The sequence below is a fragment of the Apus apus genome, chromosome 2 (assembly GCF_020740795.1).
Source record: "Apus apus isolate bApuApu2 chromosome 2, bApuApu2.pri.cur, whole genome shotgun sequence".
Classification (NCBI taxonomy): Eukaryota; Metazoa; Chordata; class Aves; order Apodiformes; family Apodidae; genus Apus; species Apus apus.
The window spans coordinates 3,227,626-3,251,906 of record NC_067283.1 but is presented as its reverse complement, the minus strand read 5'-3'; the positions used below and the strand labels follow the sequence as shown (position 1 = coordinate 3,251,906).

The following is a 24,281-nucleotide window of genomic DNA, read 5'->3' as shown; positions in this document are numbered from 1 at the left end:
TTAGGAAAAAAGCCATTTATTGGATATATGTACATATATACAGAAACATGCAAAAGTAATTTATACACATTTACACAGGTTCAATTATTAATACAGTGCAAAAATGTCTAAAAAGGTACCAGCCCACCTTCTACAAACTTAACAGATCTTTGGGAGGAAGAAAAAAAAAAAATCCCACCAAAAAATCCAAAGAAAATGTATAAAGTGACTAAGCACAGCAAATCTTTAAATTAATGAAGTTTATACTTTGCCAATTTTCTTGCACTGAGCTGCTGGGTGAGGAAAAAAAAAGAGTTTCCAAAACACTTATCTTGAAAACTGCCAGAATTAAGGAGCTGCAATTCAGACTACATTAAACAGTTTCAAGTTGAACAAAAAGGGATGGATTCCTATTTGGGGATTTGATTCAACACAGGCATAATCCCACTTATGAGTCAGATTTCATGTACTCCAGCTGCAAGCCATTCTTTTTTATTAAATCTTAAAGCACTGAGATCAATGTAAATTATTCTGTTCCTCTTGCTATTCCACCAGAAGAAAAAATTTAACTGTATAAATACCTTACAGATATAGAAGCCATTCAAAACACTAACATTTAAAAAAAAAAAATAGGTCAAGTTCTGCCTCATCCCTGAATCACAATGCAAACCTACAAAGTGTGCAGATACTAATGGACACTTATTAATCCACATAGATTCCTGAATATGGTTTACACATTTTACAGGGTAAAACAACAAAAAAAAAAGGGTTGCAAAGGGATTAAGAGCTAAACAGAGCTCTGATCATTTAGTTGAAAAGATCTAGTCACATCCTCCATCTAAAAGGTGCATGAAGGCAGAACTGAACCAACTGGTTTTATTTTACTGGAACACTTTCAGGAAAAAAGAAGAGATTAAACAAAAGCTGAATTTAATCTTGATCCACTCAAGTTACGTTCATTAAACAAGCTATCTGAGCACCTTGTTCTACCACTTGGATTGCAGAGCTGTTGCTAACATCCCCTGGCACAGGGACGCTTTTGTTTTATGATCAAGTGAACAGTCAGATGCTCAGGAAGCACCAGGAACATTCTGATCAGCTCGATAACAAGGATGAGGAGTGAAAAGCAGACCATGTTCACTGGCCCCTGCCCCCCTTGTAAATGCTCTGTGTGCCTTAAGCTATATATCCAAACCTATGGAGAAACAGTAGATCACTTCTGGACTCTTTAGTCAGACTGAGGCTAAAAGGTCAGGAGCAGGGAGTTGGGTCATATCACCAAGTCCTTTCCACAAAGCTCTGTCTGTGGTGTAGAATCATTCATCCTTTCCCCATGAGGAGGATTCCTCACAGTAACCCTGTGGGCTGATACCCAGCTTATGCTCCTGGAAAACACACTCAGTTGCCACATCTAGTATCCTTAATCAAACATTAAGTTTCTGGCACCAGATTTTTGGGGGTGTCCTGTTTTCTGATTTTATTGTGGGTTTTTTTTTAAACTGGTAATCCAAACTTGTGGTTTAATTCCCTGCAGTCTCCTCCAAGAGCACCTTCCTGAGTAAAACTGGGACTGAACAGCATGAAAAGTTAAAGCTTGTCAGTACTAAAACCCCCACACCTGTGGGGTCATCTTAGTGTCTTAAGGACAACAGTTGAATTTTGGCTCCACTTCTCCACTTACGTTCTGGCAGAAAACCAGGGTAATGGCAAACAACTTTAATCCAGTCCCTTAGAACAGACCAGTACTCCCTTATGGCACACAGCTCTAGCTGTTTTCTTAACTGCCTGGCTAAAATATCCCTCCATCATTCCTACTAGACTGTTCCTCAGAGTTGAAAGGATTTCATTGTGTTACAATGAATGGACCAACAGGAGATGGAAGAGAAATACCTGTATTTTACTACCTGAAAAAGCCCTGGCATCAAGTCTCTTGATGTCCTAGAAACTGTTCAGGTTTCAATGGGTTGCCTATCAATGCCACTGTGGCACTCAGCTGCATCACAGAAGTGCTTCCAAGCTACAGCACCACAGCTGCTGGTCTACTAGTCCACTGATACTGAAGTTGGCATCATGAGATTTTGGGGAAATTCACTGAGATGGAAGGAAGTAATTTTGTGAAGTGTTTCTGCCAGTTCAGGAAGACAACTCTGCATCATGTTAATCTCTTTGCAACCACTAGAGGTAGAGACCATGTGAGAGGGAAATAGATCTTTGGTGAGAAATGTCTGGTGTAAGAAATGGAATGACCAGGGGACAGTTTCCTAAGAAAAAAAAAACAAAAAAAGACCATCTAGGACCACACTTCCACAATAACACACCTACAGTTCTCTACATCTCCTCATTTTAAAACTCTACAACCCTTCAAGGACAGCTGCATCAAAATGCTATGCATTTTTTTTCAATATACAGCCTAAATGATACATCTGTGTTCTACAATGCCCATATGCATCTCAAAACATGACATAAAAGAATGCCCAGTGCAGCAGAGGTTAAGAATTTTAGCTCTTCAGTACTGCATTCAAAAGTGCACACTCATAAATTCATCTGAGCTTAAGAACTCAACACCATTAACTAAGGGTGTTTTATATAATAAAGAGAATCTGCTCTTGCTTTCCATTACTGGAAATGGCTTTCTGCCCACCAGTTACCCCATTTTTTTTAAAAAAAGGTGAAGGAGTCAGTGGCCCATCCTAAGTAGGGCTTGGAAGATTTATTATCTGTACAGACCAAGCAAACATGGAATTACCTTTATACTAAAGGTGACCTTATCCAAGGAAACAAAGGTCACCTGAGCTGAAGGATCACTTACATTCAATTGGTTTAGTTTATGCTGCCCCAAGCATATTTGCAATTAACCAACAAGCACATACTTAACTACACTGTGCTGTTGATATTTATAGCCTTTGTGTTTTTTAAAAGGGCTAAAGCCTTTTCCTTTCCTTCACAACTTAGGAAAATTACCCTGAAGCTCATCCTCACAATTTTTCCCACTGATACTGAACTCATCTAACTATGGCAACCAACTCCTCATTACATTTACCAAGAATCTTAAATGCTTAACATTTAAATGTTACCCACTACTTTTCATTTTATGACACAATTTTAATATTTTCAGAAGCACTGCCAGGTCAGGACACTGACCTGCCAGACTGTTACAAAGCCAGTAAGACAAGTGGCAAAGTGCTGTCTAGCTGGTATTAGTCAAGGAGTAAAAGCCTGTTTATGGCCAGGAGAACCTCCACCTGTCGATGATACCTGACCAGATCTATCATGCACCATTACCACACACCATGCTAGATAAAGATAGATTCCTCACTGCATGTTTGACACAATGACAGTATCTTACTTAATTTCAAGTTGCTTTGAAATATCTTCCTTGCAATGCCCATTGTCACAAATCTTTAGAAACACCCCAAGCGATTTTTGGCCAGTTTGATACAAAAAAACAAAGTTGTAAAAATAAAAGTAGCAAACCCAAAGCCTTCTTCATACTCCATAGTCAGGCTGTTTGTCCAGAAGTTGCCTTGTCAGTATCTGATAAGAAGAGAGAGAGGCCACTCCAATGTGAAAGCCTATTTGCCAGGGGTTCCTTAATCCATACAAGTAAATGTTGCATAAACAGACAGAGAAAAAGAGTACAAACGCCTTCATCTTCCTTGCCCAGCTGTAGAAGAGGTACAAGTAACACTACAAAAGAACCAGAGAGACAGTGTTAGCATCAAGCTCTGTACCCACAGACAAGAGACACAGCTGGGAACTGCTGGCACTTCCATGCAGTGATCACTAAGAAGCTCAAAGCTTGCCTCAGGCTCCTGTGTTGAAAGGTCCTGCAAGAACAGCTGGAGTGGGAGCCTCAACCCAGATCTTACTGGGCAAGCCCAGGTATCCAGAGAAGTCTCAGCACAACTGGCATCCTGCCTGCCTGTCTCAGCCTGGATTAAGAGCAGCCTGAAAGCTCAGCCAGCTTTCAAAACCCACCTATGATTTTTGCAAGACAAAGGCTTAGAAGAAAGAAAACAGCCAACCCAAATCTGCTGCTGTTGTATTTGTTCTTGGAATAAGTAAAGGATTTATTAATTCTATAGACTTGACCTGGTAAAAAGACACCATTTTTGTTAACAGGTTTAGCTGGGGGTTTGGGCTCTTTTTCTTTTCAAATTCAAGAACAGGTGGAACACATTTTCTAAGCATGTGTGAAGAGCAACAAGCCTTACAGGAACAAGCCTTTCTCCTTACAGGAGAAAACTAAAAACTCACAAAGTGCTGGCACAGGAGTTACTTTTTTAACTCAGGCAGTAGCAGATCATGCTTTCTCACTTAAGGTCACAGTTTCCAACTGTGCTGCTGACAGAAGCAGAGATCAGCATGTAGAAAGCTCTCCACATTGGAGCTCAATTTATGCACACGCATTTTGTGAAGATGACTGGGAGAGATGAAAAAGAGAGAAACCTTCTTTATTTAGCTCCTCTAGCTTCAGGTACTGACTGGCAAAAAGCAGGACAGCCTTTCTCTGTGAAGAAAGACTTGCAGCAAGTTATTTAGAGCCAAATTAATATCTCCATCTTAAAGCTCTGCCCTGAGCAGAGGTGGAAGAAGGCTGAGAGACAAGATTATGAGATATTAAACAGCCTCTCTGCAAGTTTTCAAGACCATAGCTCTATAAAATAAAAAGTCTTCAGAGAGTGGTCCCCAAACCCTTAGCCAAAGGCAACCGTGTTACACAGATCACACTGCAGGCTTTATGTTATTCCTTCTGTCAACTAGTAACACAACTACAGCAGCTTCCTCCTCTCCGGGGCTAAAAATTGAAGATTTTGCAAACCCATTGCCCTCAAGTGAAAGGCTGGAGATCACTGGTCTTGGCACCTAAGGAACCTTTCAAGAAAAATCCATTTGGAGCAGATAAATATTTTCCTCATTCAAACTCTCCTGATTAAAGAGGTCAAAGAAAATAATGCCTTAGAATAAAAATCTAAGTAAGGACAGGAACCACATTTGTCTCAAGCTTAAAAGTAATTTTTAATGTAAATTAGAACATATTACTATCCTCTATTTGCTTAGTCTTTAAGGTGGTCATGCTACAAAAGCCCATTAGAGTCTGCCACTTTCAGAAGGACATCCTGTCTATCCCTTTGGGAAACAAACCATCTTTGGGGGTAGCACTTGTTTATTTCTTCACACTCGGCCCCATTTGGCACGTCAAAACATGAAAGCACTGGAAGAACTTGCACCTGCAATTTGCCAAGGGTCAAATTGTGCCTTTAACTGTATCTGGGCCACTTCACTGGAAAACCTCAGTGGAATCACCTAGGTAGGATACAAACAAATAACCCATTCCTCTGCTTGGCTGAAAATCTTGTCTTGTACAATATCAAAATAATCAGGAAGCATTCTACTTAAAAGTTAACATACCTGAAAAACACAGGCTAGAAAAAGCAGCAAAAAAGCTATCACATTTCCAATCCCTTCATGGTCCTCCTGTTTGAATGAAAAGAAGTGATAAACAACTATGTCAGCTACAGCTTTTAGCAATACTGCTGGGTATTTTAGAACAGTGTATTGTCACCAAGTGCCCCTCATCCTAGTTCATGTTGTGTTAAACAGCAAAATCAATATCATTAAACAAGATACCAAGAACTGAGGTTTGCATGACAATTCTTGCTAAATAAACCTGTGCCACCACACGAAGAGGACATTTCTGTTTTTCCTTTTTAAAAGTTGTTTAGAGTTTTACATTTGTTTTAAGAAAACGTACACAAAAGTATCTGGAACAAAACAGAAGAGATGGGGGGTGGAGAAATCCAGCCAGCCTGGCAAGCCTGAAATATTTCTCCAAATGTTAATCTCCCCAGAAAAGAATAAAATGCAACGTGCTGCAGGAGACAACACATCACATGAGGCAATAATCAATTGTACATTCCCCAGATAACCAAAACACTTCTTGTGGAAATATGTATGCTCTACTAAGAGGCCCAACAGCCACCCTTAATCTGATTACCCAAATAACTCTCTCCCTATGACTCATCTACAGGTTTCAATTCTACCAGGGTTACCTGAAATGAATACTCTGCCAGGTGAACTCCTCGAATGAGATTCAAAGCTCCACACATGATGTTCAGAACAAGTGACAGAATTCCCAGGGGAGTCACAGGCTCCATTCTATAAGTAGGGACTTAATAAAAGAGACACATTAGTGAAAATCTGCACTGTTACTTTGACTCTTTCAACATAAAATGACTCAAATCATGTTATGTGGGCTTTAAACACTTCCAAAACCTTTCACGCTTGCTCCAGAGAAAACCAATTATGAGCAGAACAAACTTTTTTTTGTTTGCATTACACTGTTCAGTTCTTCAGACACCAAGAAATCAGCAAGAGCTCTGAAGTATTTTCTAAACAGATTTAAGCAACTGATTTGTTTTGGAGCTATGTGGCTATTATTGTCTTATTTTATGGTGCACGTAGGTTTTTTCAATTGTTTATTACAGCAGATCAGCATGTTTACTCTTACCTCTGAGCCTCTCAGACTGACAAAACATGGACAGAATTGGGGCCTAGGAATTAAACTGGTTGCTGTTGGCTTTGGTGTTTAAGCTACATTTTACAGTGCATTACATTTCACAGGCAGTAAGCTGTCTCCTCCCTTTCTCACCTTCTCCACTACCACTGAACACCCACACTTCCAAATACCATTTATTCAGGATCACTTAATTGACACATATCTAATCAAGGCAAAGCAACTATTAGAAACCTGTGTTTAACTTCAGAATCTAGCCCTTCTAATTCAGGGGTTTAGCTCCCCAAAAGCTCAGCTATTTCTTTTTTCCCTAGTTACACCAGTCAGCCTGACAACAAATAGCACACCCAGATACTCACCTACATTTCATCCCTGCCCTTGTGTCACCAAAATTAGACCATGTGTTGTCAGCACAACAATAAGAAGGGTAATTTGCACCTCAAAGACCAAACCCAAATCTTCTCTCACCCATCACACATGAGATAGAGAAGAAATAAGCCCTCAAGAAGTCCCATCCCTGGAAATGTTGAAGGGCAGGTTGGATGGGGCTTTGAGCAACTTGGGCTGGTGGGAGGTGTCCCTGCCCATGCAGGGGGTTGGAACTAGATGATCTTTAAGGTCCCCTCCAACCCAATTCATTCTATGATTCTAAATCTCTCCAGCTCTCAGGATTTTCTACCTCCTGTCCAGACATAACCAGCTCCTAACTAATGTAGATAAACTAACCAACACAGCAGGTAGCACCTCTGGCTTTGCTTCAGTGATTGATGAAACACTTAACAGCTTAAATATTGTAGTACTGCATGGTTTAGGTTAGAAAAACACTTGTGGCATCTCCTTCAAGAGAAATTTTGAGATGGATATAAAAAAGTTTGGTGCCAAAGTATTATACTCCAACCAGAACAGATATAAAACACTTTATTGAGTATGTAGCTAATTTGTGTGGCCTGCATTCACACATTCATAATTTCATCTCCAAAAAGGCTGCAAAAGGAACTGTATTCATTCTGTTTTGTATGTCACACGTACTGTCATCATACACATGTTCTCATAAATAAATCACAGAATCATAGAATGGTTTGGAAGGGACCTTAAAGATCATCCAGTTCCAACCCCCCTGCATGGGCAGGGACACCTCCCACCAGCCCAGGTTGCTCCAAGCCCCATCCAACCTGCCCTTCAACACTGCCAGGGATGGGGCATCTACAGCTTTTTTGGGCAACCTGTTCCAGTGTCTCACCACACTCATACTAAAGAATTTCCTCCTAATGTCTAACCTAAATCTCCCCTCTTCCACTTTTGATCCATCACCCCTTGTCCTCTCACTACAAGCCCTTGTCAAAAGCCCCTCCCCAGCTTTCCTGGAGCCCCTTCAGGCACTGGAAGGTGCTCTAAGGTCTCCCTGGAGCCTTCTCTTCTCCAGGCTGAACACCCCAACTCTCCCAGCCTTTCTCCAGAGCAGAGCTGCTCCAGCCCTAGGATCATCTTTGTGGTTATCTCTGGACTTTCTCCACGGGCTCCATGTTCTTCTTTGAGCTCCATGTCCTTATGTATCTCTCTTCCATGAAAATTTCCTTATAAAGACTACTGTTTCCTCCTCATTTTCCTAAGGTTTACTTTAGAGGCTCATAGTGTCCCTTAAACTAAGAAAAATGATCAAGCACAATTGTCATTCATTGTACAGGATCTTCCAAACTACACATGTCAAAGAGTTCCCAGTCCCCAGGGAAGGACAATACAAGTCTCAATATGTTGTTTCTGCAGCATGAATGTAAAAGTCCTTTTTTTTCTTTTTTCCAGTAGGATAAAAGGAATTGCTATCACAGATGCAGGGGAAATTATAATATTCAGTTGCTCGGGGTTCAGATCTGTGAAAACTCATCTTTAAATAGCTTCCTATGGAGCTTTATTTTTGCTGTATCATTGAGGTTTAATTCACAAACTGAAATTGCACAGAACAAGTGAGATGGGTACTGCTGGGGAAAAAGTATTTTACTTCCTTGTGTGAATTTAATCATGCTTTTATAAGGATAATTTCATACTAGAATTGCTTATTATATTAAATAAGGGAACAAGAGAGTACAAGCACTCCAAGTCAGCACAATTTTACACCAGCACAATCAAATGCTACTTGGGTTTCAAACTAATCTGACTCTTCAAGTAGAACAGTTGTGCACTTCAGAGTACAAGAACCATGCAGAGGATGTTCTGGGGACTGTGGATCATCCAGCTCCCAAGGAAAATGGATCTGCAGGTTAGAACACGTACAAAACAATTCTGTGAAAACACCCTCACACAATGAAGAAATTGAAACTTCTGCCTGTACAAGATTTTGTGAGCAGAGGCCTCTGGCTGTTAAAGCAGAGACTGACAGGAATGCCTGTACCAGCTCCATTCTGCCTCTTCAAGGCACAGCACAACAAGGGTTTGACAATGAGTTCCATCCTCAAAGCTCCAGAGAAATGCAGCACCAGGAGGGGAAAATGAAATCAAGACTCAAACAATTGAAAATAAAACAGAAGCACACAAAAGACAGACGTGAGACATCTTCAAAGACCACCTTAAAAAGGACTGTGTAAAGGACTCCCTGTGTGCCTACAAAAGACTAAGAACATTCATCAAGGGGAGCAGAATGCTGCACAGTTTAACAGCATGCTTACTAGATGAACAGCACAATTTGTTCTTCCACTTAATAGAGCCAGTTGTGATGTGGAGACTCTGCCTTTTCCCAGAAAGCTACCTGCACTTCACATTTCTCCAGTATACACACCCCACTGTCCTCTTGAGCTCTGTCTGCCCTGCCCATCTCATGACACAAGGTGAGGCTTTTGCAACAACAGCTCAGGTTAGGTAGATGTCGATCAAGGAGACAATTCTAGGACTAGACTGGGTTCAGTTAACAAAGGAGGGAACAAACAGAAAAAAGAATGGAGAGAACTAAAGAGGAAAAAAAAGCCCCTCTTATTCCCATATATACTAACAAGGTCAAACTGCCCCGATTTTGCACACTAAAATTAAGAGCCACTGGATGTCACCACACAGCTCAAAAGAAGCCAGAACAGTTACAGCCATGTAAGGAGACTGATGTTTTGATCAAGTCATTGATTGATCTATCTTCACGACAGAATGTAAAAACAAATTCTGCTCTCCTGCAACCAGAGCCCTTCAAGGTATGCTCACTAAGCCTCCTGTATAGCAGAGCCATAAGATAAATAACATTAATACAGGAACAAACACTATCCACACAGCTAAACTTAGAGCAGCAAAGTGGGATTCAGCTGGTGGGTAATGATGAGAGGAGAGAGACATAAGCCAGGAAAGCTGACTCCAGCTGAGGGAAACAGATGATCATAAACATGATCCTTAAAATAAAGGCAGAACAATCTGGAAGAGTATTTGGGTTAGACCAGAGAGAACAGCCAGAAATACAAAGCCAGATGGAAAGTAAAAGAAAGTGATTAAGAACATGGGGGAACTGAAAATGTATTTCTGATCTGTGGACACAGACTAGCTTGAAAATGTTTGCTGGCACTGAAACTGCTCACAGCAGTGCCAAGAATTTCGAGGCCCTGTCACTTCATGAAAATATTTAACCTTCAAGCACAGTTCTGAGGAGCACTCACAAATTTGACTGGCAAGTAAAATGTTTTCAATTCTATAATTTCTCCCTCCTGGCTACTGCCCTCTATATTTTAACTTAAAATACCTGTGACAAATTAGATTCCAGCTCATCCATCAGAAACAATAAGATTGAGCAACCAGAACTTAATTTTATTAGTGTTTCATAAGCCAAGAACAGTAAAAAAAAAAAAAGAGGAAACACAAGCTCATAGCATCCCAGCTGCATTTAAAACCACCACACCAACAGGGACATGGTTTAGTGGTGGACTTGGCAGTGTCAGGTTTATGCTTGGACACAATGATCTTTTCCCATCTAAATGATTCTAGGATTTCATTTTGTAGAGGAAGTAGGCACAACTTTGACTATGCAACTGAAACACAGTATGATTTTCCACTATGTCAGTAGAGGTTAGTACTTCTAAAAGCAGGTAAAACATTAGTTTACAAAAAAAATTAGGTTACATAAAGGTCCTTTTGTCAAGATTCCATGTGTTGTTTAGACAGATATACATATACTCTATCAGAATTTCAGTCAAATGGATTAAATGTTAAGGAATATGGTGAAAGGAGAAAGCAAAGAGGGGAGAACAACCCAAGACAGACAGTCTAGGAAGAAAAGATTTACACCCTCAGCTCATACTCTTCTCATCTTTTCCTTCCTCAAGGCTGAAGCAACTCATTCAGACTGTAACTACACATCTTCTATTTGAGTTGACAACAAACCATGAATTAGTTGAGCTTCTTCTGTCACAGAAAATCTAACAACCAACTATTTTAAAAGCAGGAGAATTTAACATGGAAAATGCCAAGCCCAGTTACAACCAATGGTCCATAAAGAGCAGCAGATTTAAGGCTGGAATAAAAAGACACTGCCCTGAGTCCTTAAAGGCTCTGATGCACACCTGCTATAATCTAAAGACCATATGTTGTTTACTATGAAAGAAAGGCATTTTTTTTCCTTGGGTTTCACACACATGATATATATATTTCTCACTACAAATGGAACCACTGCTGTTACATGTTTTCGTGTTGTTTGCAAAGTTCAGGAAGTCTAGTGTCACCTGTGTGTAGTAGTAACTTACCAACCTCCACATGAACACCTGCAGGCCCACCATTAGTCATCCCATTCATCAGCTCTGTATCCTCCAGTCTCAGCTGAACTGGGGGCTGGAACTTCAGCTCCTCCTCAATCTTCTCCCAGTTGGCCTTCATTTGAGAGCCTCTTGCATAGTTAAACTGGCGTTTCACTTTCTGAATAACATTATCTGAAACAATGTAAAAACATGTTTCAACTAACTCTGCAAAAGGTAATTGCTTTAGATAATTATTAAACAAATCATTGCATCCTATTCTGATTGCTCTAAATTTCTTCCTTCACAGCTTCTCTTACTAGTTTCAGGTTGCAGATGACACCAAACTGTGGTGAGGTCAACATGCTGGAGGGGAGGGAGGCCATCCAGAGGGTGCTGGACAGGCTTAAGAGGTGGACTGGTGCAAACTGCATGGAGTTCAACATGGCCAAGGGCAAGGTCCTGCACCTGGGTTAGGGCAATTCCAGGTACAAATATGGGCTGGGTGGAGAATGGATCGAGAACAGCCCAAAGGAGAAGGACATGGGGGTGATGGTGGATGAGAAGCTCAACATGAGCCACCAATGGGCACAGGGAGCCCAGAAACCAACTGTGTCCTGGGCTACATCTAAAGAAGCGTGGCTAGCAGGGCCACGGAGGGAATTCTCCCCCTCTACCAGGCTCTCGTGAGACCCCCCTGCAGGGCTGTGTCCAGTTCTGAAGCCCCCAACATAAGAGGAACATGGAGCTGTTGGAGAGAGTCCAGAGGAGGCCAGAAGATGCTCAGAGGGCTGGAGCAGCTCTGCTCTGGAGACAGGCTGGGAGAGTTCGGGCTGTTCAGCCTGGAGAAGAGAAGGCTCCAGGGAGACCTTAGAGCACCTTCCAGTGCCTGAAGGGGCTCCAGGAAAGCTGGGGAGGGACTTTTGACAAGGGCTTCCAAGAGGGAATGAATTAAAACTGGAAGAGGGGAGATTTAGGTTAGACATTAGGAAGAAATTCTTTAGTGTGAGTGTGGTGAGACCCTGGCCCAGGTTGCCCAGAGAAGCTGTGGCTGCCCCATCCCTGGCAGTGTTGAAGGGCAGGTTGGATGGGGCTTGGAGCAACCTGGGCTGGTGGGAGGTGTCCCTGCCCATGCAGGGGGGTTGGAACTAGATGATCTTTAAGGTCCCTTCCAACTCAAACTATTCTATCACTCCATGATGAATTTCTACCTGGTTAAGGAACAAAAATACCTCTACTAGGTATTTTATATCACACCCACTCCCTTCTGTTTTTTTTATCCTGCCTGCCAGTTGACTGAAAAAAGCTTTCATATTCCAAGGCAGATGTTAACACATACCTTGAACTACTCACAAACTACCACAAAAAGGAATTCCAAATTGTGTTTGAACAATGTCAAGGATTAGATTTTTTTTTCAGAAAGCAGATAAATTAATTCAACCTTTATCTGAGTCATGAAGCAACTCAGACTGGCAGAGGCAATTCCACAGTGATTCCACCAATGTCCAAGCCACAGATCTACATACAGATCATCCTGTTTAATTTCTCTCACAATTTAAACTTGCAAGTAAATCCCTTTCCACAATTCTGGCTCCTGGTTTGATAGGAGCTGCTCTGAAACTCAGGACAGTATTTGTCCCAGTACAAATTCCTCACACCTCCAGAGGTGAAGCACCTCACTGTGGATACTGCTACGTCCTACCTAATTGTGCAAAGGTATTGGCAATTTCAAGCAATTTCAATTGCTTTGGGAAATAAAATGCAGAAATATTTGCTATTATATCGTATACTTAAAAACCATATCCTTAAGATAAGGTCATGCTAGAAGCCTTATCATACAATCACAGAATCATAGAATGGTGAAGGTTGGAAGGGACCTGAAAGATCATCCAGTTCCAACCTCCCTGCCATGAGCAGGGACACCTCCCACCAGACCAGGCTGCACAAGCCTCATCCAACCTGGCCTTAAACACCTCCAGGGAAGGGGCTTCCACAACCTCCCTGGGAAACCTGTTCCAGCACCTTCCTGCCCTCATGGTGAAGAATTTCTTCCTGATGTCTAACCTAAATCTCCCCTCGTTCAGTTTAAAACCCTTACCCCTTGTCCTATCACTGCCCTCTGTGGTGAGAAGTCCCTCCACAGCTTTCCTGGAGCCCCTTCAGGCTCTGGAAGGTGCTCTAAGGTCTCCCTGGAGCCTTCTCGTCTCCAGGCCAAACAGCCACAACTCCCTCAGTCTGTCTCCAGAGCAGAGGTTGCATAGGTTGACCACAGTTGCTGGCTGTGACACTTGTGCAACAGCTTAAGCAGCAGTTTTGAGACCACCAGGAGGACTGTATGTTGTGCTAGAACACAAAGTGGTAGAAGGATTCCTTAACGAAAAATCCTGTATTTTACTTTCAATCAGACTGATACAATTATCTGTAACTACCAGGCAAAAGGCTAAGATCTTAGGCACCAAGAGCATCTTACCTTCAAACACAGAAATAAAATAAAATAAAACAAAAAATCATATGGCTAGATACTCTCAGCAACAAAATACAATATAAAAGCAACAATGAAAAAAAAAGAAACTGCCTTTAAAAAAAAAAAATAGCCTTAAGCAACTGAAAGAGGCTAAAAAATCCCCAATTCCTACTCAAGTTAAGAAAAGGAGTAATTTGGATCTCAGTATAAAATTATACCATGCCCTGCAGGGAATCCACCCCAAATACAAGATGGCTGTAAAACTGGCTTTCCTTCTGGATTTCTCCATCTTTTAAGCATGAGGTTAACACTCTTACCAAGATCTGGATTCAAGTGTGCTAACCCCCTGCAATATCTCATCCTTTCCCAGAAAAGAATTTCTTACTGCAAGGGAATTGTGTTTTTCAAAGGTGTGAGGTTCAGTAGAGCATTTGCCAAGAAAACCATTTATATCAGGTAAAAAAAGAAACACTAGGCATGATTATGAAAAATTATGTGAATTAAGTAATGCCAGAAGTAAGGCTACCCATAATAGTCTGTTGTGTCTCCTTTTTTTCCTGCCACCCATCTGCACTTGTCAGATTTTTTTAATTTGAGTCAGAAAGTGTTTGAAATGTGGATTTCTTTTTCTTCTGTGCTTGTTTATTAATTACCACAGCACTTTGTTCAGCTATTAGAAGGGCCCTCAGGAACTGTTAACCCAGCAATCTAACAGTTTCATGCAGTTAAAAGACCTCCTCCTACACGTGCCTGCAAACACACACACACAGATTCATTTTTATGATCAGGCTTTGGCCAGAAAACATGGTTTAACATCATAACAGTGGTAGACACAGAATTCTTACTATTGAAGAACAAAGTTACAAACCAAATTCAAGAAAAGCATATGGTCTGGAAGCTAAACTGATGCTTGTTGTACTGTAGGAAGCAGCAAATTCTGACTGAAGCTCTTCCAGGAAGCAAAATGCCATGATGGTAGAGTAATTGCTGGAACAGATTGCCATGCAGGCAATATCCCCAGAAGAAAGGAAACTGTAATAAAAAAGATATATACATAATATCAACATAAAGAGGTAAGAGGGCCATGCAGAACATAAGAAGTGTGCTTTCTGTCAAAACAAAATGTACAGACTGCAAAGAATACTTTTCACACTGCTGTAATAATCCTGCAAGTCTGTAGATCTAACACTTCTTCTTAACTCAGCCAGCATGCCTGAGCATTCTGAAGATCTCCAGATTTTATAAAATTGCTACACCCATAAAAACTGAGGACATTATTTTCCCAAGCTGGCTTTAAATCATGTTAATAAGAAAAGACCCAGAAAATATCATAGAAAAGAAGATTTGGAAAGAAAATACAGTGGCTTTTTATAAACAAACATAAAAACAAGCAAGCTTGCTGGCAGGAAGCAGATGTGTTCCTTGCTCCCCTTGAATTTGACAACTTCAAATTAACAGTAAAAGGTATTTGTTAACTTGCATAAACCAAGATCCTCAAACACTGTTACTGTAACAAATAAAGATGATTTGTATCAGACACAGCACAATAAAAATCCTACTCCAAAAGGGGTCCCTCTAACACTGAAGCCATATATATGCAGTTTCCACTCACAGATAGCCCAGAACCTTCTAGAAAACTTCATCTGGCCAAAATGCAGGCAGGTACTGAAGGATGAGTGAAATCACTCTCATTTAGGCTTCATTAAAAAAGATGGGAGTCAGAGCACCAAGATCAGATGTCAGCACTCAGAATGCAGATAGCTACACTCCCACAATCTCACCATAAATACTGATTTGTATTTATCTCTGCAAGAAGACAGGGACAGGGATTTACTTGAGAGAGTCCAATGGAGGCTATAAGGATGATTAAAGGGACTGGAACACCTGTCTTATGAGAGAAGGCTGAGAGACCTGGGCTGTTTGGTCTGATAAAGACATGGCTATAAATATCTGAAGGGTGGGTGTCAAGAAGCAGGGCCCAGTCTCTTTTCAGTGGTGCCCTGTGACAGGACAAGGGGCAATGGATTCAAACTCAAGCACAGGAAGTTCCACCTCAACATGAGGAAGAACTTCTTTTCTGTGAGAGTGATGGAGCCCTGGGACAGGCTGCCCAGAGAGGTGGTGGAGTCTTCTTCTCTGGAGACTTTCAAGACCCATCAGGATGCCTTTCTGAGTGATCTGCCCTAGTTTTTTTGGTCCTGCTCTGGCAGGGGGGCTGGACTTGATCTCCAGAGGTCCCTTCCAACCCCAACCATTCTGTGATTCTGTGATATCCCCCCTTCTAGGGTAGTCTTTTTTTTTTTTTTTGTAGAATTTCAGTAAAAAAAACAAAGTTTTGAAGCTGAACTCTCTCTGTATTTTCTCATTTCTACTGTTTATACATTTCATCCCTCTCACACAGAAATACTTGTGATTTCTATTTTATCACATTTGGTTATGGTCTGTACTTGGGTTTTATGGTTTTGATTAGTTCTGTGACAGCCTAGTCACACTGGGTGTGTTCCCTAAATTCCTTCTGTCCCCAGCTGACAGCTGAGGATCAGCACCATACATATGGAAAACTACCTTTTCCCAGATGTCAATAATTTATAGCCCTTTTGCCAAGTATCTGTTTGCACTCTTCTCACTTCAGAGCCAGACACACAGCTACTTCTATAGTGACTACAGAAGATGAAAAGCAACAGAACATGTCAGCATTAAAGGGCACAAGTTCACTTTGAGGGAAAGGGAATTAAAATGCTAATCTCTGCTTTTCCAATTGATTTGGTGTAAATTCACTGATCTTCCTTCTCCAACCACTCCTGCAAAAAGGGATACTTAGTTTTAGCTCAGTCACTTTAAATTTTCTTACAGTGGCTAAGCAGAAATGCAACCCCAAGCTAAAACTCATTTTTAGAACTAAAATCAGTAATAAATGAAAATTCTCATATCTGAATGAAAACTCAATTTCTTAAAATAAAGATTAGCAGATCCCTCTCCAATGAAAAAATAAAGCAAAGATGTATAATTTCTCCCTCCTATTATTGGTCAGCTTCAGGCCTCCTCAAGACACAACCATCAGCCAGAGCTTCTAGAGACTTGAACCCTGCTGGTATTCACAAAATGGGGTGGGGCAGCACGTAGGAGGGGGGCAGGGCAGTTGTGTGCCAGCCAGACTTAGAACTGCAGGAGCCTGAGAGAGGCATCAGCAAGACTTGACAGTCACCAAAGAAAAGGGTTTGGGGTTTAGATTACACTAATTAATTCCTAGGCACCACCATACTGCCTTAGGAGGTATTTGTAGGAGTCCAAGATACTCTAATTGCTAATAGCAACAAGCACTGCCCACTTATCACAATGCCTTTGCTATAAATAATTACAACTAAAAGAAGCAATTCTTAATATTTGCTTCCTAAACTGAGTAGGAGCTGTGTGGCAGTGGTGCTGAGAAAGGAGGTTTCAAAATACTGCTTGCATCGTGGGATTTCAGCTTGGAGTTAGGCACTACAGAACATACCTAATCGTTAAACAGTCAACTAATCCTCAGGACAACCATTTCACACAGAAGCAGGGACTCACTGTATGCTAAGGTCACGTCCTTTTGCTGTGCCTCGACTGGGATACTGTGCCAGAATTGAGGATAATGCCTTCAGTCTCCTTCTGCATTCCAGAAAGTCCTGGTTGAAATGAAAATCTGTGGAGGCTGAGAGGGGAAGTCCATCCCTCACCCGCACCACACAGGCAAAGAAGATCATGGACATTGTCCACTGGAGCACTCATGAGGACAAGCTGAAAATGAAATATTCAGTTAGGTGAATGGCACATTAGTGGATGTGATTTTAGTTACTTAGAACCCAAACTGCTAGCCAGAAATATGTCACGGGCAGAGTTCATTCACCACTGCTACTGAACAACACCTCTTGTGACACCACTGTCATTGAAAGGCAACCAAACTATCCTCCAAGGTCACAGCTGTGTCTCTCAAACAAAAAGGTGAGGCAGGGGGTTTGACAGGTGAATTATCTACCTGAAAAATATCACTGTTTTCCCTCCTGCTTCACTCCAAGCATCAGAAATGCTGAGTAAAGTACTTAAAGGTATTTATGGAAACTGACTAAGCTGCATCTTCTCTAAGTGTTGGGAATAGTTGCATTAGTGTTGATGTTGTCTGATTTTCTAGTAAAACAGACAAATACAAAAATAAATTTTAGGTTACAGCCTCTTAGGCTCTTTTACAGAAATCAACTAGGACTAAATTTAGAACAAAAGTTGTCCTCTCTTGACCTCTTACTCTTTAACAGGTCACAATCTCCCATGAAAAGTTGTTATTATTGGGATTTACCTGGTACATTCAGAACACACAAGAGATCTGTCCTTGAGACATACCATGAGTATTCAGTGCAAGGTGTTAGAAGAATAATGCAGCAGCTCACATATCTCTGAAAGACAACCACAATGAACACTTTAGAAAACAAATGACCAGTCTGTATATATACACTCCCATGCAGTAGGTCAACATATCCTAGAAAGTATTTTGCCTAAAGGAAAACAAGTAACTAATTTTTTAATTCCAATATGTAAATCTCTAGATACATTCAAAGACACTGGGAAGTGATATACAAAATGTTTCTGATGCCCCAATCACTGTTTTTAAGTTAGACTAACTTCTTGTAAAAGAGCAGCTGGAAATCAGCAGACTTTAAGTGGTTATCTCAAACAAGTCAAGTAGAGGAAAAAAAAAAGCAGTTACTCTGCTTCAGGCAAACCATAGATTTGAAGTATTAGAAAAAAATGGAAAAAAACACCTTGAACTCAAACTTTTGATAGAATGAATTACTGCTTTTAACAGCTCTGTATCAAACAACTCATTTCAACGCTCAAAGTTGGTTTGAAACATGTCTCATAGTCATCAAGTGCTTTTCTTGTCTAAGAAGGTAAGAGAGAAAAGCCTCTTCCAGTTCAGGCATTCCTCAACTCTCTTGCCTGTAGAGCTGCTCTAACGTCTAATAAGGGTTGAGTTCTCAACACAACACTTCAGTCTCATTTCTGCTCCACAGGAATCACTTCCACATGACTTGTGGAAACTGTCCCACTGCCAAAGGTGGCTGCAATTTGCCAGCATGTTAAAATAACTAAAAATTACCAGAGTAACTGACAGAATGCATAACTGCACACAACTTGTTTCCTTAGAAATGGAAATTAAAACTACAGAATTGCACACATCACTTGAAAAGTGTTGTTTTGAACTTTTAAAAATGGAGATTCAAGAAGAATTAGCTGTTAATTTTTTTCACTATCCCTCTCACAGGAGACACTTGAGTTGTAAAATCAAGCTAAGCTCACTAATTTCATTTCAGCCTGCATCAAACAGAATTTCAACAATCAAGATTATTACATGTCAACTTGAAATATCACATCCATCTTCAATGTGTTGTGCTAGAAACCATGAAAGAAACAGTGCAGAAAGTTGATTCAACTTTAACATAAAAGTGACAACAAAAAGAGAAAATTGCAGACTCAGAAATACTAATTTTAACACAGTCAACTTTTAAGTTTTATGGTCAGTGGTTGGTAATGCTGATGAAGTAGAGCTCAAAATCACCCCACCTGACAAACACCCCAGAGGCAGCACATTGAACACTCATCTAACTTTTCAGAAACAGCCAGACAGTGGCCAGGAAAATGGAAAGAAACCAAAAGCATTTGCTATAATGAGTCCAGCCTATGAAATTATTCAAATCACTGTGGCACCAACAGCAGGAGTTTAGAATCTATACATATACATACGTATCCATCACTAGGGGTAATGTCACCTATAGTTAACCAACTGCACTTAAGAAGGAATTCCACTTCCCAAGCCATCCAAACCATCGTGCCTCAGGACACAAGGCTGTCATTAAACATCAGCTGCCCATCAAAGGGATTCTCTGCTCTGTGAAAGATCTGGTATCAGTCATCATCAGGCAGACTTCCAAATGAAATGCCAGACTTCTGGAGAAATGAGTCAATGCTCCTTCCATGGAGAACACAGCTGCTGGCACTCACTAGCAGACTATCACTGCAGGATTCATCCAAAAGACTTCAGTTTCTATTTTGTTTTTTAAATCTACCTGCCTGTAAACTTTTAGTTTTGCTGCCTAAGGAGATGAGGATCACACAACCAAGCTGTAAGTGCAAGCAGGACAGATACTTTACCTGCTTTTTGGTTTTGTGAAAATAGGCAAACGTGTATAAAAGAAGCATCCCCAAGAAAAAGCCTGATGCAGTGACTCAAACCTGAACACAACCTCAGGGCAAGACAACTGGAAATGTGTTCACTGGCTCTAACAGAGCTCCCACTTACACAGTCTAAAGACAGGAACATTTGTATAGGTAACACCCTACTCTCCAAAAGAGCAAAAAGGTGCGAGATTTGAAAACAGTACCTGGAAAGACTTTCATGGAATTGAACACGTATATAAAGCTTTTCATATTGCACGAGTTTATTTGAAATGTAGCATAGGCTTAGCTAAGAGGTGAGAGCCAACATCACCCTGCAGAAGAGGGCAGAGCCTGAAAACAAATCAGTGCAACTGGTTCACTGTCTTCTGTGTAACTCCTACCACCACCCACCCAGCCCTCTCCTTTCCTCTTCTACATCCCCCAGCTCACATACTCTGGCACTACACCTCCAGGCTTGGGGTTTTCATTTTCCTTTTTCACAAGCCTGTTGTTACTTGCACATCAGAAGGTGTTCTGTGCCCCTGGCAAGTAACAATCACTAATCTCACTTCTCTTGAATGTTTTATTACTTGCAAGCCCATTTGCCACGTCACCCATAACTTAACACGTGTAACCACAACTGACTGGCCTCACCAAGGTGTGCACATAACCACAGGAGTCTATGATCTTCCTATTTCAGATAGACCTTCCTGATCTTCCTCCAGTCTCTTTCTATTTGCATATGATTAGGAGCCCAAAGTATCTGCAACTGACCTTACGTGGCAGGCCTTTGCCCTCAGGTCCTGAACTTTGACAATGTCTCTTGATTAAGCAGATATCAAATCTTGTGGTGTTCAGGATTAGTAACACACACTGGCCCAGCTATTTTGCTGGCACAAAGCAAGCAAAGCCTTGAGAAATATTGTGTTTGCTACAGAAGAACAAGTTACTATTTCTGACTGAAGCAAACAAGGCTTGTTTATTCATTACTTGAGGCACCTGTACACATAAAACCACTTCAGAAGAAAACTGCTCAGTGAAAGACTCACATAAACTGTTTGTTATCAGACTAGTAAATATGTACAAGGCTTCTGGGTATTCCCACAGTTGGCACCTCAGATGTTGTCTGAAGTGCAGTTCCCTCCATCCCTCGCTTCCCTAAGTAGCAGCCAACTCTCTCCAGTGACTCCACAGGGATTACCAAGGCAGCCTTACTCAGCCCTCTCACACCTCCCTACACTGTTATGCAAGCTCCTTCAAGTAAGAAGATTAGACCCCAACTCAGATGTGCCACCCTTCTTCAAAGGCTGAGCCTTACTGCTTCTGCTTAGAAAACAATCCACTCCAAAGGCTATGAAAGCAAATCCAAACCAGAACGGAGGTCATGGAGGGAATTATTTAAAAAATACTGTTCTTTGATAAATGATTTTATCTAACTATCAACCACAGAAGTTTCCTTCCAAGAATGGCAACTAACAAGGAATGTCTTGGTACCAGGAGCCCTTTCAAGTATTCATCTTCCCTCCCTGTTCACATTTCCCTTCTTTCTAGAGGTGGCACATGGGACAGTTTCAAACCCAGCAAAGTCCAACTGTTTGGCCAACTTTCTTATTGAATCCCAGACTGGTTTGGGTTGGAAAGGACCTTAAAGATCATCCAGTTCCAACCCCCCTGCCTGGGCAGGGACACCTCCCACCAGCCCAGGCTGCTCCAAGCCCCATCCAACCTGCCCTTCAACACTGCCAGGGTTGGGGCAGCCACAGCTTCCCTGGGCAACTTGTTCAAGAGCAGAAACTTCGCATTGAAGGAAGAGCAGAAAGTTTCAGTGAATGCTACCATAACCCAGGAGGGCTCTGAAGCAGCCTATGAAGTTTTTTGGACACATGCTAGCTTGATAAATGACCATAACTATTGCACCTAGGCAGGGAAGGTGGGAGGTCAGAGGGAGTCCCAGCTACTGGTGGGATGTCAGAATATGGAAGAGATTCAGGTTGACTCAGTCAAATTCAAAACATTTCACAGAGCTGCAGCTCAAGAGTTGGCTTCAGTCTCAAGCAACAAGAAGAGAAAAGGAATTGAGACACTATTCATGATGGGAGAGTTACTGCTTCTTTGCAGGATCACTAGGTGGATTTTATCCTCTTCTCACATCTATAAAAAGGCAAATCTGAAATGCTGATAAACTTCTCATCTTCTAAGATTGCAGTTACTGTACCCATCTGCTGCTCCCCAACTGCTCACAGCAAAGCTGACCAAGCTAGTGACATCAGACCTCCAGGGCAACAAGAGCCACTCTCCAGGTTTAGCAGCGAATAAAACCAACCTGAATGTTTGATGCTGCCTCAAAACTTTAAAACAGGATTTGTGGCTATCAGCAGCCTACAGGCTCCCACAAACCCTGAAGGCTATATACTTATCCCCAAAGCAAAGCATGTAGAACATTTTCACCATCACAAACCCCTTGTCCACAGGTACTGCTACAAATTACCCCAAATAACGTGTTACACAAAACTCAACCCCCAACATTCAGCTTCCCCTCGACTGCAGTTTCCATGGACAGTTCTCCTAATCCTTGCCCAAGCCACACACCATAGCAACTCTGTAAGGCTCTGAAGCTCCCCCCTTACATTAATCTCTCAGAAATATCAAGACACCTTTTCTGCTCCTGAATATACACCTAACTTCACCAACCTACACCCTGGAGCCTCCTAAGAACCCATCAGCTCATATTCACACCTTCGCCAGCCCACATAACTAAGGATCCTTCCCATACCCTTTCTGTTCCACTCAACACATTACACATGCCTATCCTCTACTCACCTCTCTTCTCTCTGACATGAAGTGTCCCAGACCCACCAAATGTAACCCTTCCCCACACTCTTCAATAAGCCCTAACACCTTGAAAGTCACACACCCCCCCACACCTCATCAGGACACTCCTTTGTACTGACAGGACTCCCTACATAGCCCTAGATACCCCCAAACCTCAACCCCATCCCATAGGTCCCAAACCCTGACCTCACCCCAGCTGACCTCAAGACACCCCCAGCCCAACCCAAGCCCTCCCTCAGAACCCCAAGCCCCCCTTCCCCTACACCCCTCAAGCATCCCCAAGGAACCCTCAGACCACACATCCACACCGCAGGAGCCCCACCCCAACTCCCACTTCACCCCCTGTCCGTCCCCATGTCCCCTGAATCCCCTCAAGCACCCCAAACCCTTCCTTCCCTGCCAGACGACCCTCACCGCACCCTGGCTCACCCCCTCAGGGCCCATCCCTCCCCTTCCCACTCCCTCACGCACCTCACACCCCCTGCAGCACCACGGCACGGCCGCCCCCCAGTCCCCGGGGACCCAGAAGAGGGCGAAGGAGGAGGAAGAGGAGGAGGAAGAGAAGGAGAAGCCCCCCAGGGCCCCCCCTGCCGCTCACCTGCCCCGCCGCGCACCTTCCCGCCCCCCGGGCCTGTCCCCGCCGGCAGCGGCCGCGCAGCAGGCCCCGCCCACTTCCGCCCACAGAGGCGGCGGGTAGAGCGGCCGCCGCGCGGGGCACGCCGGGACGGGGGAGGCCAGGGCGGGAGGGCGGAGGCGGCCTTGGGGTGAGAGGAGCTGAAGGGTCATCTTGTCCAGCTGCTCACCTGGTGCTGCTGGCTGGCTGACTGACTGACTGGCTGCTGACTGGCTGCTGACTCACCCCTGCCCTTCAGCATCACGTCTGCACGGCGCTGAGATCCATCCAGGGACGGGAACTGCGACACTGCCCTGGGCAGCCTGGGCCGGGGCCTGGCAGCCCCTCTGGGAGGAGGCGTTTCATGGCAGGGTGAGGGTGACAGAGCCCTGCTCTGTGTCCGAGAGACAGAGCCAGGCTGCCCAGAGAGGCTCCTTCCCCGGAGACATTCCAAACCCGCCTGGACACGAAAAGGGGCAATGGGTGCAAGCTGGAGCACAGGAGGTTCCACGTAAACATCAGAAGAAACTTCTTTCCTGTGAGAGTGACAGAGCCCTGGGACAGGCTGCCCAGAGAGGCTGTGGAGTCTCCTTCTCTGGAGACATTCCAAACCCACCTGGACATGTTCCTGTGTGATGTGCTCTGGGTGACCCTGCTCTGGCAAGGCGGGTTGGACTGGATGATCTTTCAAGGACCCTTCCAACCCCTAGGATTCTGAAAAAAAAAATAAAAAAAATCAATTACTGAACACAATTACTGAGCTCTGAATCTGCAAATCTCAACATGAGGATGTTATCTGAGTAGATAATCAAGTTGTCTATGCTTCTAAGCAAGGGCAGTGCTGCCTTGCCCCAAGCACAGTGAATTGCCACGGATCTGCTGCAGTTGTTGCAGCAGCTTCCACCCCTCACCCAAACGTCTCATCCTGCTGCTGCGGGTCTAGCTTGTTGCACAGCCTGATTTCATCCCTGCTGGGGCCTGCTGCTTTGGATCCTTCCTGTTGGT

The 24,281-nt window shown here is 42.7% G+C and overlaps 1 protein-coding gene across 2 annotated transcripts; it reads right to left on the bottom strand.

The window, feature by feature from the left end:
• SEC22C (SEC22 homolog C, vesicle trafficking protein) lies at positions 1 to 23,315 on the bottom strand. 2 transcript variants are annotated; one of them, XM_051612353.1, is made up of 8 exons: positions 23,262 to 23,315; positions 17,973 to 18,069; positions 17,210 to 17,419; positions 14,520 to 14,683; positions 11,200 to 11,382; positions 6,033 to 6,151; positions 5,392 to 5,457; positions 1 to 3,666 (listed from the first exon to the last, which is right to left on the bottom strand). In XM_051612353.1, the coding sequence occupies exons 3-8, from the start codon at positions 17,389 to 17,391 to the stop codon at positions 3,466 to 3,468; spliced, it is 915 nt and encodes a 304-aa protein (XP_051468313.1). In that variant the 5' UTR covers positions 17,392 to 17,419; positions 17,973 to 18,069; positions 23,262 to 23,315; the 3' UTR covers positions 1 to 3,465. The 2 variants fall into 2 exon arrangements, with proteins under 2 accessions (XP_051468313.1, XP_051468314.1); XM_051612354.1 differs by having other exon boundaries at positions 18,017 to 18,069.
• Positions 23,316 to 24,281: the final 966 nt, after the last annotated feature.